The sequence below is a fragment of the Amia ocellicauda genome, chromosome 20 (genome assembly GCF_036373705.1).
Source record: "Amia ocellicauda isolate fAmiCal2 chromosome 20, fAmiCal2.hap1, whole genome shotgun sequence".
NCBI classification, from domain to species: domain Eukaryota; kingdom Metazoa; phylum Chordata; class Actinopteri; order Amiiformes; family Amiidae; genus Amia; species Amia ocellicauda.
In genome coordinates this window covers 17,516,403-17,530,309 of record NC_089869.1, presented here as the reverse complement: position 1 = coordinate 17,530,309, position 13,907 = coordinate 17,516,403, and the positions used below count along the sequence as shown (strand labels likewise).

Sequence of the window (13,907 nt, the reverse complement as noted above, 5' to 3'; positions counted from 1 at the left end):
ATTAAAGCATGTCTGATTTCTATTCTCCTTGAGTCTGCATTGCCTGAAGAATGCTTTCAGGGTTTGCTTTCATGAACAGCAGCCTAGTAAGTGGGATTAGAGAAGGCCTTTTTTCCAAGTCTCCAGGAATAAAAGATTCAAACCTTCATGATTGATAGAGCAAAAATTGAAAAGTTACAGGCTTTATAAAAATACCTTCCTTTTTTATTGCTCTACTGTTATTATCAGTAGACAATGGCTAAATGTAAATATAAAGAAGTACAAGTTGTTTTCTTTGTAAACAAACTGTAATACAAAAACAGATTTCCACAGGATGAAAGAGAAAAAAAAGATTAATTTGTATGTTAGGTGTAGTTAGGTGTCACTATTTGACGGGACAGAACAGACTCCAATATTGAAATATATTTTTCAAACATTTTTAAATGGAAAGATCTTCAACCCAACATTGTTTAACTATTTATTTGATACATTTTGAAGTCCATGGCAAGAATATGGACCTTAATGGTTGTTTAATATAGCAATAAAACCTCAAACTCAACATGTTATAAAAAACAAATGGCCTCTTGTGAAGAAAGTTCACAGACTCCATTTCACTGTTAGCACTGATATTGACTTCTACAGACAGCCAAGTCAATATGAACGCTAATAGAAAATGTCCTTGCAATAGCTTTGAGATTGACATTACTTCTCCGACTTCTTTACTTCTCCGACTTCTCCGACTTCTTTTCCAGCTCATACACAGCACATTTTTCCAATGTGGAACCAACTGAAATGACCAGTTATATATAGGATTAAACTCTTCTGAAATTATACAATGTACGCAGTATTATATAAATATATGTATATAATGCTGAAAATGTGTTCATGTTCTGGTTAAGGCTATACCTGTTACATCCCTTTTTAGGGACCACCAGGACATAAAAGGTTATTAATGAATATTGTGTTTATTTTGTCTTGTTATCAGGTTGAGGCACTTCAATTTTCTGTCCAGTGAGAAACTGCCAGATCCCTCCTCTGTAGTTTTCATTTCCCAGGGCATACAAGAAAGCATTGATGGTTGGTGAGGTCTTTGCCAAAATAGCAGGAATCTAAAAAATAAAATATATCACGTAGTGTTACTTTATTTAAGGGTTTCAACACTTTAACTTGTTATGGACCTCTGAATTGCCCATCATGAAATTAAAATGTTGAAATACATCTATCCAATGAGATTTCTTTCTTTCTTAGATTAATGTTCTTACCATTCTCAATTTAGGAGACACGGCTGTGGCATTTTCAATAGCAGCATACACGCAGAGAACTGAATAGGGACCCCAGCACATCAACAGAGTTTTCACAGGTAGACCAGTATTAAACTGAAATATTATTGAAAAAAAAAGTTATTATAAAAGTTACAAATATATATTTCTGTGGATCCTCTATAATATATAATGTTTGCATAATGTAGTTATTTTCATATATATAAACAAAACATCTGCTATGTGAAGAAGGTCTTTCTGAATATTTAATATTTAAAATGTAAAGGGTGATTCAATTATTGAAATATAAAAACTGACAAAATGTGAAATTATGCAGAAGGAAAGAAACATTACTAAGAAACAAATATAACATTCCAAGAGTTTTTGTATGTGAACATATATCAGAGGTCTAAGATATAATATACAGAATAGATAGATAGATAGATATGCTGTTTTATCATGTGCCTTACAAACTCTGGTTAAACAAAATACAAAATTACTTTCTTTTTTTTGTTTAATTTCCAAGACTTAAGGCAATGAAGGCGGATGAAATAAACCCTCACATTGTCACATATAATGCAATGGCATCTTTATCTCCAGGGTTAAAGCCGTGAAAAGTTATGCAACGGCTCTGCGTCAGTAAAAAGGTCAGTGTGTATTAGTGCACTGTTGAGATATCTCTTTGTTGTCGGCTGTAAAAGGATCTGAATATGGCCAATGAACCATAGAAAGCTTATATAATGGACTACGGAAAACATACAATCCTCACCTTAAATTGTCCAGTTTTCTTGAACTTCTTTTCCACTGATTGATAAGATGTAAACATGATTAAAAATGGGACTACAAAGTTGAAAAATGCCATGGGCACCAAGTAGGAGATAAAGTTTCTGTGAAAAGGAAAAACAGAGAATGGCATTAAATGTAGTTATTGATTTTTATAATATAGCTTTTGTAGTCTGTAGTCATTAATGATGATCACTGCAAACTATGAAAGAATCCTCTTGCCTGTAGATAAATGCACATATTTGTAAGGCAAACAAATCCACATTGCAAGTATATCTTCTTCCTATGACTGATCCTGCCACAGAGGAGAGTCATTATATTAAATAACATGACATACTGATATTTATTTACTATATTGCTGTGTTTTCTTAAACAGGACTTCTTTTAACAATACTGATGATAGTTTGAGATGTTTAAACTTGTTTAATAAACACTGTCAATTCACTCTTTAAAAACTTGTGAATGCACAAGGGTAGATCACAAATGCTATACTTTCAGCTATACTTAATTAAATAGCTATCTTGGAAAAAATATTCTGAATTTAAAGGACATTTGAAACAATTCTCTTTACAGTGGCCTTCATTTACACAGTGCACTTAAATATATATCTAACCTCTGCTGAGAGTCAGTGCTCTTAGCTCTAAATATCCAGAAATGTAGTTGAACCCAAGCCCATGTTTTAGATTAGTTTAAGGGTTCAGGTCTCTTTTACTATAGCAATTGCATCATGACTGGGGAGTCACAATCAGGCCAGGGTCACACACTGACGGTGGGCCATATTATTTGGACATGTATAACAGTTACCTGTCTCCCTTGGTGTAGTCCAATGTGCAGCATGTTCTCAGAGGTTCGTAGTCATATTCACCCCATCCCATCAGAGGCATGGCCGACCAGAACGCAGAAAATAACCACATGAAGACAACGAGAGTAATTGAAGTACTCCACTGTAACTTTGTTCCTGGGAATTAATGAAAGGGAAATATATGTTTATATATATTTATTAATGATTACATGTACGTTATACTGCACTTTTAACAGAAATTGCACATAAAGAAAGAAAGACAGCAATTCAATTATATAGTCTGAGACGTCAGAAGTATTACTTTTAAATTATAGACCATAGTCTGATGGAATTTAACTCTATGATATTATTATCATATTATATGAGAATTACTTAGATAGTTTCCCTAGAGTACATGTTATGCTCCATGTATAACAGTGCAATATTTGAAACTAAGAAACATATAAAATGGTAATCTCTGTATTTTAACTCCATTATGTATTGCACATATTAATAATAATGTATTGGAAATTATTTGTAATAAAACATGCAAACAACATAATATTAGATTAGTATTGTGCTTGCCTTTGCACAGGAACCCAAGTCAAATGTTTGTCTCAGGTTCATATTCCTAATATTGTATCCTCATGCTGGAAAACGAATGCAACATCCTCTGTAGGATTTGTCACCTGTGGGCAGACTTATTTAATAACGCAACTCCTGAATGCTTTTTCGCAGTCCACGGTGACAGCTATTCACCACATGCCACACTGTGACACAAGCCAGGGAGCCAACGTCCGCACACAGCTATAAGACCCTGGTAAAGGCAGTGGGCCAGATGGCCTCTTTTGATTCAGCTGCCTCTAAAGATCAGAGGCATAAAGAAAGGCTGTGTTAAAGAACGCTTTCAAATTCGGTCAGTTCACACTTCCTGGATATGGTCTCTTGTTTTCTGCAGTTGTCATGGTATGCTACTTACTAGTGCAGTACTGGTGGTATCTGTCCCAGGCAATGGATGCCATTAAGGTGATACTGGCAAGAGCCGTCAAAAAGCCTTGGAAACCATGGGTCTGGCAGCCTTCTGAGCCGTAAGGCCAGTATCTATTGAAAATTGGTAAACAGGTCAACCAAACCAAGGTGAATGCAAACAAATATTTTTTCTGCAATTTTGCTTTAAATGTTATCTTTAACACCCATGGAAAATAACAGCAGGAAAATAAGTGCAGGCAATGTATGTGTGTAGATAAATATATTTGTAAGTTTTAAAATGTAATATATGTGTGTGTGTGTGTGTGTGTGTGTGTGTGTATAATTGTTGACATAAATAAAAATGTCAAATCCACACTGACACCTGAGGTTATGATTTGAGATAACACTCAGATCACAAGTTCATGATGCTGTGTGTCTTACAAACAAGGGATCCTTTTTACTTTATACTTTTGTGCATTCAAAGTCAATATTCTACAACAGCAAAAAGCTGATGAAGAATTGGTCTGCCTCCATACATACGTACCTCAAAAAGCTGGAGAACGCTGCAATGGTAGCGTTCATACAAATCCCCAAATCGGCAAGAGCAAGGCTGAAAACAAGAAAATTACTGGGAGTTCTTAATTCTTTTATTTTGTAGAAAGACAGAATTGTAAGTCCGTTGAGAAGAAATCCCATGAGACCTTTAAAGAACAAAACAGAAAACTGAATTATACATGCATTTCATAACTCGTTACTGTGTCCACACTATACAAATAAAATGACACACATAAGCTTATAATTTACACAGTTCACAAGGACTAATTTAATAAAACTAAAGAGTAATGTACAGATAAATCTTTTATATAACCCATGATGAAATGAGATACTAATATTAAAGGAAATCCTAATTTGTCTGAATTATGAAATGTAAAGTCGGTGTAGAACATTTGAACAAAGAAGACAGATGAGCTGCTAACCTAATCACGATGTATTTGTATGCGTAGCATTATGTCATCTCTGGGTTACAAGCTGATCATGCTTTTATAAATTAAATAACCCGGCAAATAAATCATGTATTCAATGTGTCCACACTTACCCTCAACAAGAAGAGCTGTGCCTAATCCGAACACATCCAAATCAGTGAATCCCTCCGGTAAAGTGTACGAAGTGACCATGTTCAAGATGCGTTGTTAACACTACCATACACAAAATCACAACCCCACTAGCCCACTTTCTTCTTGCTCCTTGTGTCCTGACAGAATCCAAAGCAGACTCCTTTTAAAGGCCCCTTTCATGTGAAAAAGCATGCAAGTTATGTAAAGCCTTTTTTATTCCCCATTTTGCTTCAATCCCAAAAGGAATGTCTTACTGAATACAGCAGCTCTCCTCTCGCTCCCCCTTTCTGATAAATCGTATTTACACAATTAGTCACACAACAAAGCCTTTGTGTCTCAGGGCTACCTCGAGCTGAGAATAACAGCTACATAATCAAGATAGTTCTGTCAACAAATGTGCCACAATACCAGGTTTTAATTAATACAATTAGATATTTTATGATTAATCTTATTGAGAACAGTAATACAAGATACAAGGTTTTAAACTCAAGATGTAAATGTGTCCATTATTAAGTGTAATATATGCAATGGAACCTACATACATTATCAACAATGCATTTCATAACAAATGGATGCTTTGATATACATAATTTGAGCTGGTCAATATTATATTCTTGGTTATATTACTACTAGTACTACTACTACTACTACTACTACTACTAATCTTTGACACCAGCAGTTTAGAGGATAGTAAAGCCAGAATAAATCAGAATACATTTCTAAGAAGGAGTATACTGGGGCACAATTTACCATTGCAACATCTCTAATTGGAAGCTTTTCATACCACAGATTTAGAAAGAACAAAGGTTACATTGTTTAGAAAACACTAGCTGTAATAGATTATAAGATTGTAGACCTTATAAAATGGCACTGAAATGTGTTCAAGCAACCCTCGGTCATATGACCAAACAATACCAAACACATACTTCACCTGTATGATTCCTAATAGAATGGTATTGTACCCTATTTTGCCAACCCCTGTATATACATGAGTCTGAGAAGCACTTTTCCATTTTAATATTTTAGGCTGTAATTTCATTATTATAAGGGCACCTAGATTTGCTGATGCTGGGAGCACTGACACTATTAGATAACTGCTCTTGACAATTTAATTGAATTCAAATTAAAATCCTTTAATACATGAAACTAAAATTATGCAGAAATAGGAAAGGTGCCAAATATCGCCAGCTGCCTGAACATGTGACTTTAGTGATGCCCAAGTTAAATCTTTTTTCCGGAAGGCAGCATGCTGAAATAGCAAAAATGTATGGAATTACAATTTTTCTAATAATCAGATTTCCTCTTCTTTGACTTCTTGACTTATAATTGGTTGATTTATATCTTAATTACTGACCTCAGAAAAGAGCCTCTATCCACTAAATAACCTCCAAATCCCAAATCACAACAGAATATCCGAAGTATCCACAGTCTCTCCAAATCTTTGCCATTCTGCCAGTTGGGTTGGGATTGATGGCAATTATCTCAAACAACACAGCACAAACTTCATGGAGGAGATTACTGGTGTCCATATGAACTTGTCTCATTGGCTGAATCGACCTTCCTATGGTATAATCTGGCAATAATAATAAATAATAAAGTACTACTAAGAAGAAATTTGTGAAAATCATTTCAAGAACAGTGTGTCTCTTAAACAATGGACTGTGTGTATGTTTGTGTTTCCATTAATTCAATCTCAAATTCCAGGACAGATTTCCCATGAATGAATGGGCAATGCCCCTTATCCAGATTTGGCCTCTAACAGATTCTACTGAATGGGGGAAAACAAAAGCTATTTATCTGGCTGCTGGATTGCTGCGGCATGTTTGCTTTGCTCTATCATCAGCTGGTATGCAATTCTGTTTATGTGCTAGTCTGAAGAATGCTCACTAAACTTGCACCCATGTCTTTGTTTACCTCACCAAGATGGTAATTAAATTAGTTGTAAAGTTTCTTCCAGATCTATCTTATTCAGATATTTTGCTAGTCTCCCAGACGTAAAATTATCAGCAGGGCTGCTCAGGGAAAATGTCAGTGACACAAAACCAACACAATTCACCTTGATGAATACAGTATATGTTGGTTACAAATTCCTCCAGTTTTCAAGCATGCTTCTAAGTAATAGAAAAAAAGTGAAAATGAACAGGAATTTGATACAGAGTATTTTAAAAGCAATGAAGGCCGGGATTTTGGGGTTACTTTGATGTATTATACTGAACTTAATTTTGGAGAATGATTAGATGGCCAACAAGGTATTAACATTATCGTTTTGGAGAACTGGTAGAGAACAGTTTTAAACAACAGGTTTAGTGAACAGCAACACCATATAAGCAACATGCAGACAAAGTAGATTTGAACAGAAAGATAATGGTCACATACTTCTGCTTTTGATCACCCTGAGTTCATCATTGGGTGTTTTTCATTAATTAATCATGAATACTAATCGAGGAACTGAACACTCCTAATCAAAACAAACAAACACTAAATAAATACATGTTGGGAGCTGAAATATGAACGGTATTTCTAATAACAGATATGTTTCTTTTAAACTAAAATGTGAATGTATGACCCAGTACCCTTACGTTTTCCTGTAAAGGTTTTGCCCTCGTTCTTATAGCCGATCTGTATGGATCGCCAAATATAGGGGTTCAGGAAATGTTCTGTGTTAAAGGTTAATCTCTGTCTCAATCCATTATGAAACCTTGAAAGAACGGCATTATTTTTGTTGTGTAGATGGGATTAATGTCATTCAGTATTATATAGACTGGTTAAGATCTTCAAAGTGTAAAATACATTCATAATGATTATTTGTATTTTCCCTTTTTTATTTTCTCAAGTGATTAACATAGGGGGTTAGGAGAGATTTCAGTTGGTACTCTTTGCTAGTTAATATGCAATCAAGACAACTAAAGGGATTACTTCAGTGTGAGAAGCCCACACGCATCAGTGTGAGAAGTTTTAACAAGTGAAAAACCACTCCGATGTAATAACAGTAAATAGGTCAGAGGTTTTTAAAAACCTCTGTAAAGTGAACTTGTCTTACTCAGTATGGTGTGTTAAGCAAATTAACTGAATTAGAAAGAGATTGCATTCTTAGTTTTTGTCATGGTTTACACCTAAATATGGTAGTCTATTTTACAATCTGTGCATCGGGATTTATAGGCCCTACAGATTAATGTGTGTATTTTTACATTTGGAATGTATATGACTAGACTCCAAGACTTAAAAATGAAGACACAAACTGCAGAATACTTTATATAACTGCTTACATATTGAGGAGTTCTAGTTTATATTGAAAGAAAAGTGGTTTATATTAACAAAGATGCACTTGCAAAAAAGTGTAGAATAAACTAGCATACGGAAATATATACGTTACCTACTGTTATAACTGTTACATCATAGGAGAGATTATTACTAATCAGCACCGGGAGTGCAGCCAACTATAATAACGTAGTATCCCTCTCTCCCAGTGCTTTATGGGATGGGAGTCTGATGCCACCACTGTTCCAGCACATTCCCAGCTTCAGAAACATTTCTGATAACTAACCAACTAACCAAATAAATCACTTTCTGTAATTCCACATCCTTCTTCAATGTTGTTTTTGATAACGCATGGGGCAATTCAGGCTAAGCTCAAGAGATGCAATGCCGAAGCTCCCAGCCAGTTGAGCACACACACATACTCTCCACGTCCTCTCGTTTTCTATGCCATGTGCAAACCTGCAATATAATAATGGATTTCAGGTGGTTAACCTCTTTGACAGGTTTAAACTATTTTTAGTTCATGTAATTCCTTACATTTTTTAAACAACTAAACTGATTTTCAGTTTAATCCAGGACATTTAGATTTTCACTAAAAGATAAAATGTATATTAAAAAAACATACACACATTGAATTGATAATTTATCTTTTATTTATATAATTTATATTAATTTAGATACCTTATTTAATATATTAACCCCTTTTAAAACGTTTCAATACTTACTACAAATACTGAAGTTCTATGTAAAATAACTCAAAGCAAAGTTTATTATTATTATCATTATCATCATTATTATTAATATTATTAGTATTATAAGACTGATATTTATAAAGCATGTATAACGTATTTGCATCCTGAAATGAACTCACAAGAATGTGGTCTAAATAATAAAGGCAATTAAACACAAATAATGTGGTATAACAAATGTATTTTCACTTGCCTTCACTTTACCCTTCGGTTCGAAAAGTTGGAAACAAAAAAAACAAAAAAAAACTGTTGCCACAGACCTGCTTGGCCTAGAACAAAAAATATGAAACTGCAGTGAATAAATGCACCATACTGTAATTACATCTTATTTCATAATTTTAAATTAAAAATACAATTATTGTAATTATCAAAACACTGAACAAATTCACTATATGAAAATTATTTCATACAAAACACTATATTGTCTGTAATATCAATAATTCAAAAGTATACCTTATATTGAATGTGAAATAAAGATTAAATGAAAAACCAACTGGTACCATCAAGAAACATGTATCCAAAACTACCACAATTGTCTAAAATCATCATACATGTTCAGTTAGAAAAGTGACCCTTTTAAAACTGTTTTGCACCATATCTAAAGCAAGCAACATCTCCACCTATAGGATTCCAGGAAGTAATAAGCATCTAAATGAAAATAACTCTAGTCCATTCCCTAATCCCTGTCTATCCTTTTTATCTGGGGATTCAGAGCAGCCAGATCACTATGGGACAGCAAGGCAGAGAGACAATGCGATGAGGCTGATGGTCCACTAAATGAGACCGCAAACTCTCTTTATTTCAGTAGTCTAGCATAACTGGGAGGCAAAATGTTTCTCAGTTTTAAGTGGGTTTTCTGTTTGGTGTTAGGGGGTCTACCTCTGGTTTGGGGTTCTTGTCCAACTCAGTGTAGCTGCTTTTATCACAACCTCAGTGATGGATCTAAAGCAAGGTAAGTTGGAGAAACAAATATGACCTACTTGTAATATATTTGTATATATGTTTAAAGAAAAATGAAAACCAAAAGCAGTCACATCTAGCCAGTCCATAGACATCATTATTTAGTTTTTTTCAATTTTTCTCCTCTGGTTTATTTACTAAAGGATTAACTCGTGAATGCTCTTTAATCTCTTTTCCATTTGTGTGTCTGCTGTGCTATCTAGTGCACTCTAATTTAGTGCAATGGGAAAATAAAATAATCTCAGTCAAAAAATTCTTCACATGCCTGGTTAATTGTTGAATTTGGCTGGTGTGAAAATATGAATGATTTAGGATGGGGGGGGGAATGTATTTCCATGAAAAAGTGTTAACAAAGGAAAGTAGTATATACTGTGTATTGCATAATAATACAAAATAAAGTGTGCACAGTGCTCTCACAGACAGTATCTTTATGTAAGGTGTCTCATGCATTATGATTTGTTTTGTAAGGTGTAATTGTACAGGTTTTCGTTTGATCCAATCATTGGTTGTGTAGTATCTATACTGCTATAATATACTTTAGACCCAGGAATATGACACATCTTTCTCTCTTCATCTAGGAGTGTCCTTTGCAATGACCCAGAGATCTCTCTGGTTCCAGCCAACTTCCCCACCGACACCTCCAAGCTCCGTATTGAGAAGACGGCCATCAAGAGAATCCCCAGCGAAGCCTTTCATTACCTCTCCAACCTGGAGTTTCTCTGGATGTCCTTTAACTCCTTATCCACACTGAACATGGACAGTTTCCGTGGGTTGTACAGCCTTGATGAACTCAGACTAGATGGCAATGCCCTCACTTCTTTTCCTTGGGAGGCCATTGTTGACATGCCCAGCCTGCGGCTACTCGATTTGCACAACAATCAAATCACTTCAGTCCCGACTGAGGCAACGGTGTACATCAAAAACCTGACCTACCTGGATCTATCCAGTAACAACCTGGCCACCATACCTTCAGAAGTCATGGCGACGTGGCTGACGGTGAGACCCACTCAAGATGCCTACATCGAGAATTCCAAAATGATTCTAGGTACGAAACATCACCATTTCATTATTATTATTTGTGTTTAAAATAGGTGTGATCGTATGAGTATAGATCTAAATAAACAGCGCAAAAATGATTGTTTCTATAGGATTAAATTCAACTAAATATGTGTAGACTGTTTTAAATTGGAATCTGTAGCATAATAATAATAATAATAATAATAATAATAATAATAATAATAATAATAATAATAATAATAACAACATTTTGTAATTTACAGCAATATCATACTAAAGGTTTTTCAGACACTGGAGAACAGGCTATTCTTAACTGTAGCAGGCAGGATGCAGTAAGTAGCTTATGAAGAATCAAGCTAGCTGAGAGTGTGTGGGAAGATGAAGATCCTCTTACTGGGGCTTTAACCCCCCCCCCCACACCCCGCTTTTTTAAAGAAAGTTTTCCTTTAACTACCCTGGATTGGTGGGGAGGGGGATGGGGCTAATATTGTGGTCAAGTTAATCATTACTGGAGTTTCCGGTCAGAAAATATTCAGAATAGTCCCGGCATAATAATGATGCGGTGACGTCATGTCAGTTCAGTCACTCTAAAACAATGCTTTCAAAGGGAAAATGCTATAGATGTGTATATGCACTTTTTATTTGATTTATTGAAAGTGTTTCTATATTTCAATTTTGATGCTAGGTCTTCATGACAACCCTTGGCTTTGTGACTGCCGCCTGTATGACCTGGTGCAGTTTCTGAAGTCTCCGTCGTCTGCAGTCGCTTTCATCGATACCAGGCTCAAGTGCTCGGACCCAGAGAGTCTCTCTGGTGTACTGTTCAGCGATGCTGAGCTGAGGAAATGCCAGATGCCAACCATTCACACTGCGGTAGCTCGGGTTCGGAGTGCTGTCGGGAACAACGTCCTGCTCCGGTGTGGGACCATTGGAGTACCAATTCCAGATCTCATGTGGAGGCGAGCAGATGGGAAACAAATGAATGGCACAGGTGAGTCAACAAAACCTTGGCCTAGCTAGAAAGACTACTCAGCATTTGATTAATAGCTGATAAACATCTGTTCACCAGATTACATGATGATAGAGAACAGCACTGATAATTATATGAATATTTGAAAAGATTTGTAATAGTATTTGTGGAAAAAATACAATTGTTTTCATGGTGTCGTTTCTTCTTTTCAGTTCAACAGGAGGTGTCAAAAGAGGGAATCACTTGGTCCATACTGAGTGTACCTGCAGTCTCCCACCGTGACTCTGGAAAATATGTTTGCAAAGCAACAAATTTTGCAGGGAGCGCTGATGCTGTCATTTCTCTCATTATAACGGACATTGTCAAGTCAGACAATCAAACTGGTAACCCAAAGAGACCCAGAGGAAGAAAGCCAAACGGAGTGGGAAAGGCAGCATATCAGGAAAAACTCGTGGCTAGGTATGTCGTTCCAACAACTACTACCCCAACACCAGACGCTGACCCGGTGGGTTATACTGGACAATATCCAGAACTGGAAAATTACAGCATCTCTGACAGTGGAACAAATGGACAAACATCCAATCCACTCAGCAGCAATGGCTTACTGGAAGGGGACAGAACAAATCTCAGCAATTTAGCAGCGAACACCTCCTCACTTCAGCAGGAGCCAGAACGTGTGGTTAGATCTGTGAAAGTGATCGGGGACACTGACCACACTGTCTCCCTGACATGGAGGGCCCCCACGGCTAAAAACACCACCATGTTTAGTGTCCTGTATGCGATCTTTGGAGAGAGAGAAATGCGCAGAATTAACGTTGATCCGGGCAAGAACAGGATCACCATCGAGGGACTGATGCCAAAGACAAAGTACATTGCCTGCGTGTGCGTCAAAGGACTGATCCCCAAAAAAGAGCAGTGTGTAATCTTCTCAACAGATGAGGCCGCCAGCGCTAATGGAACCCAAAAGCTCATTAATGTTGTTGTAATCACTGTTGCCTGTGTAATTGCTGTCCCCCTGACACTGATAGTCTGTTGTGGGGCACTGAAAAGGCGCTGCAAGAAACTGCTTGGGAGAAAGTCAAAAGACATCCAAGACTCTTATGTCACATTTGAAACTCTGTCCCCAGGGCCAAAAGCAAAGGGTCTAGAGGGAGAATACCTGACCAGGCTCAATCCAGAAGAGTCTAACCGACTCCTCTCAGCCAGATCAAGTGTAGACTCAGAAGCCACAGCTAAGATTGAAGGACAGCCAAATGAGTACTTCTGCTGACAATCTGCATCATCCAAGATTTCAGAAAACGTGACATGTCTGTGCCGTGCTTCTCAGCGTTTGGGTGTTGCAAGATGCTGAGGGCACCTCAGATAAGGCAGCCTGCTTGGCTACAGAAAAGGGAATATCAGGTTTATGTCTTTATAAATGAAGATGTTGCCCTTATTTAAGGTGCTATTTTTGTGATGGTCTTGGTATGCATTTTAACTCTTGCAGTGACTATTCAAGTGACTTTGAGACTATTACAGGAGCTGTTGGGAATTCGAATACTAACCTTGGCCCTTTATTGAACATTGCTTCAAGTGAAATTTTAAAAAGGGAAATGTTTCAGATACTGAAACTTTTTTTCTTAATTGTAAACCTCACCTTTTTCAGTACATAATCTGTAAAAAAAATAAATCCTTGAAAAATGTATCATGTTCCATTTGTTATACACTCTTTTTTAAACTCTTGTAGACATTATTAAACCAGTTAAATTCCATGTATCCATTTATCATGGTTATGAGAGTTAATAGTGAATTATATGGTTGAGAGTAATCCAAAACATGACAAGAAACTCTTCAGATTCAAATGTGTTGTATTTGATGGTTTACTGGTACAAAAAGCGGCATGGATTTTATTAAAATGGGAAATTCAATAATGTACATTGTATATTAATGTGTATAATTGTGTATTATGTCAGTTAATGTGCCAGGTTACATAACCTATGATTTTAAATATAAAACAAACTGCAATATGCATACATGTATTTCCTTTCCTTAAGAGATATATGTGATTATTTAACTTTATAGTAATAA

At 36.0% G+C, this 13,907-nt stretch overlaps 2 protein-coding genes across 2 annotated transcripts; one reads left to right on the top strand and one right to left on the bottom strand.

Annotated features, from left to right (window-relative positions):
• Window positions 1-443: 443 nt before the first annotated feature.
• rgra (retinal G protein coupled receptor a) lies at window positions 444-5,115 on the bottom strand. Its single transcript, XM_066693491.1, has 7 exons — window positions 4,868-5,115; window positions 4,316-4,472; window positions 3,782-3,903; window positions 2,826-2,979; window positions 2,008-2,125; window positions 1,242-1,355; window positions 444-1,088 (listed from the first exon to the last, which is right to left on the bottom strand). Exons 1-7 carry the CDS (start codon window positions 4,944-4,946, stop codon window positions 945-947), a joined length of 888 nt encoding a protein of 295 aa, XP_066549588.1. The 5' UTR covers window positions 4,947-5,115; the 3' UTR covers window positions 444-944.
• Window positions 5,116-9,609: 4,494 nt separating this feature from the next.
• On the top strand, window positions 9,610-13,524 carry lrit1a (leucine-rich repeat, immunoglobulin-like and transmembrane domains 1a). Its single transcript, XM_066693620.1, has 4 exons — window positions 9,610-9,845; window positions 10,432-10,898; window positions 11,556-11,861; window positions 12,053-13,524. The coding sequence occupies exons 1-4, from the start codon at window positions 9,724-9,726 to the stop codon at window positions 13,108-13,110; spliced, it is 1,953 nt and encodes a 650-aa protein (XP_066549717.1). The 5' UTR covers window positions 9,610-9,723; the 3' UTR covers window positions 13,111-13,524.
• Window positions 13,525-13,907: the final 383 nt, after the last annotated feature.

Excerpts from the sequence above, each read along its gene's own strand:
- rgra (XM_066693491.1), bottom strand. The coding sequence starts at position 4,946 with ATGGTCACTTCGTACACTTTACCGGAGGGATTCACTGATTTGGATGTG. Across the intron at positions 3,904-4,315 it reads GCGTTCTCCAGCTTTTTGAG|ATACTGGCCTTACGGCTCAG; the intron begins GTACGTATGTAT and ends AATTTTCAATAG. Across the intron at positions 1,356-2,007 it reads AGAAAACTGGACAATTTAAG|TTTAATACTGGTCTACCTGT; the intron begins GTGAGGATTGTA and ends ATAATATTTCAG.
- lrit1a (XM_066693620.1), top strand. The coding sequence starts at position 9,724 with ATGTTTCTCAGTTTTAAGTGGGTTTTCTGTTTGGTGTTAGGGGGTCTA. Across the intron at positions 10,899-11,555 it reads GAATTCCAAAATGATTCTAG|GTCTTCATGACAACCCTTGG; the intron begins GTACGAAACATC and ends TTTTGATGCTAG. Across the intron at positions 11,862-12,052 it reads GAAACAAATGAATGGCACAG|TTCAACAGGAGGTGTCAAAA; the intron begins GTGAGTCAACAA and ends TCTTCTTTTCAG.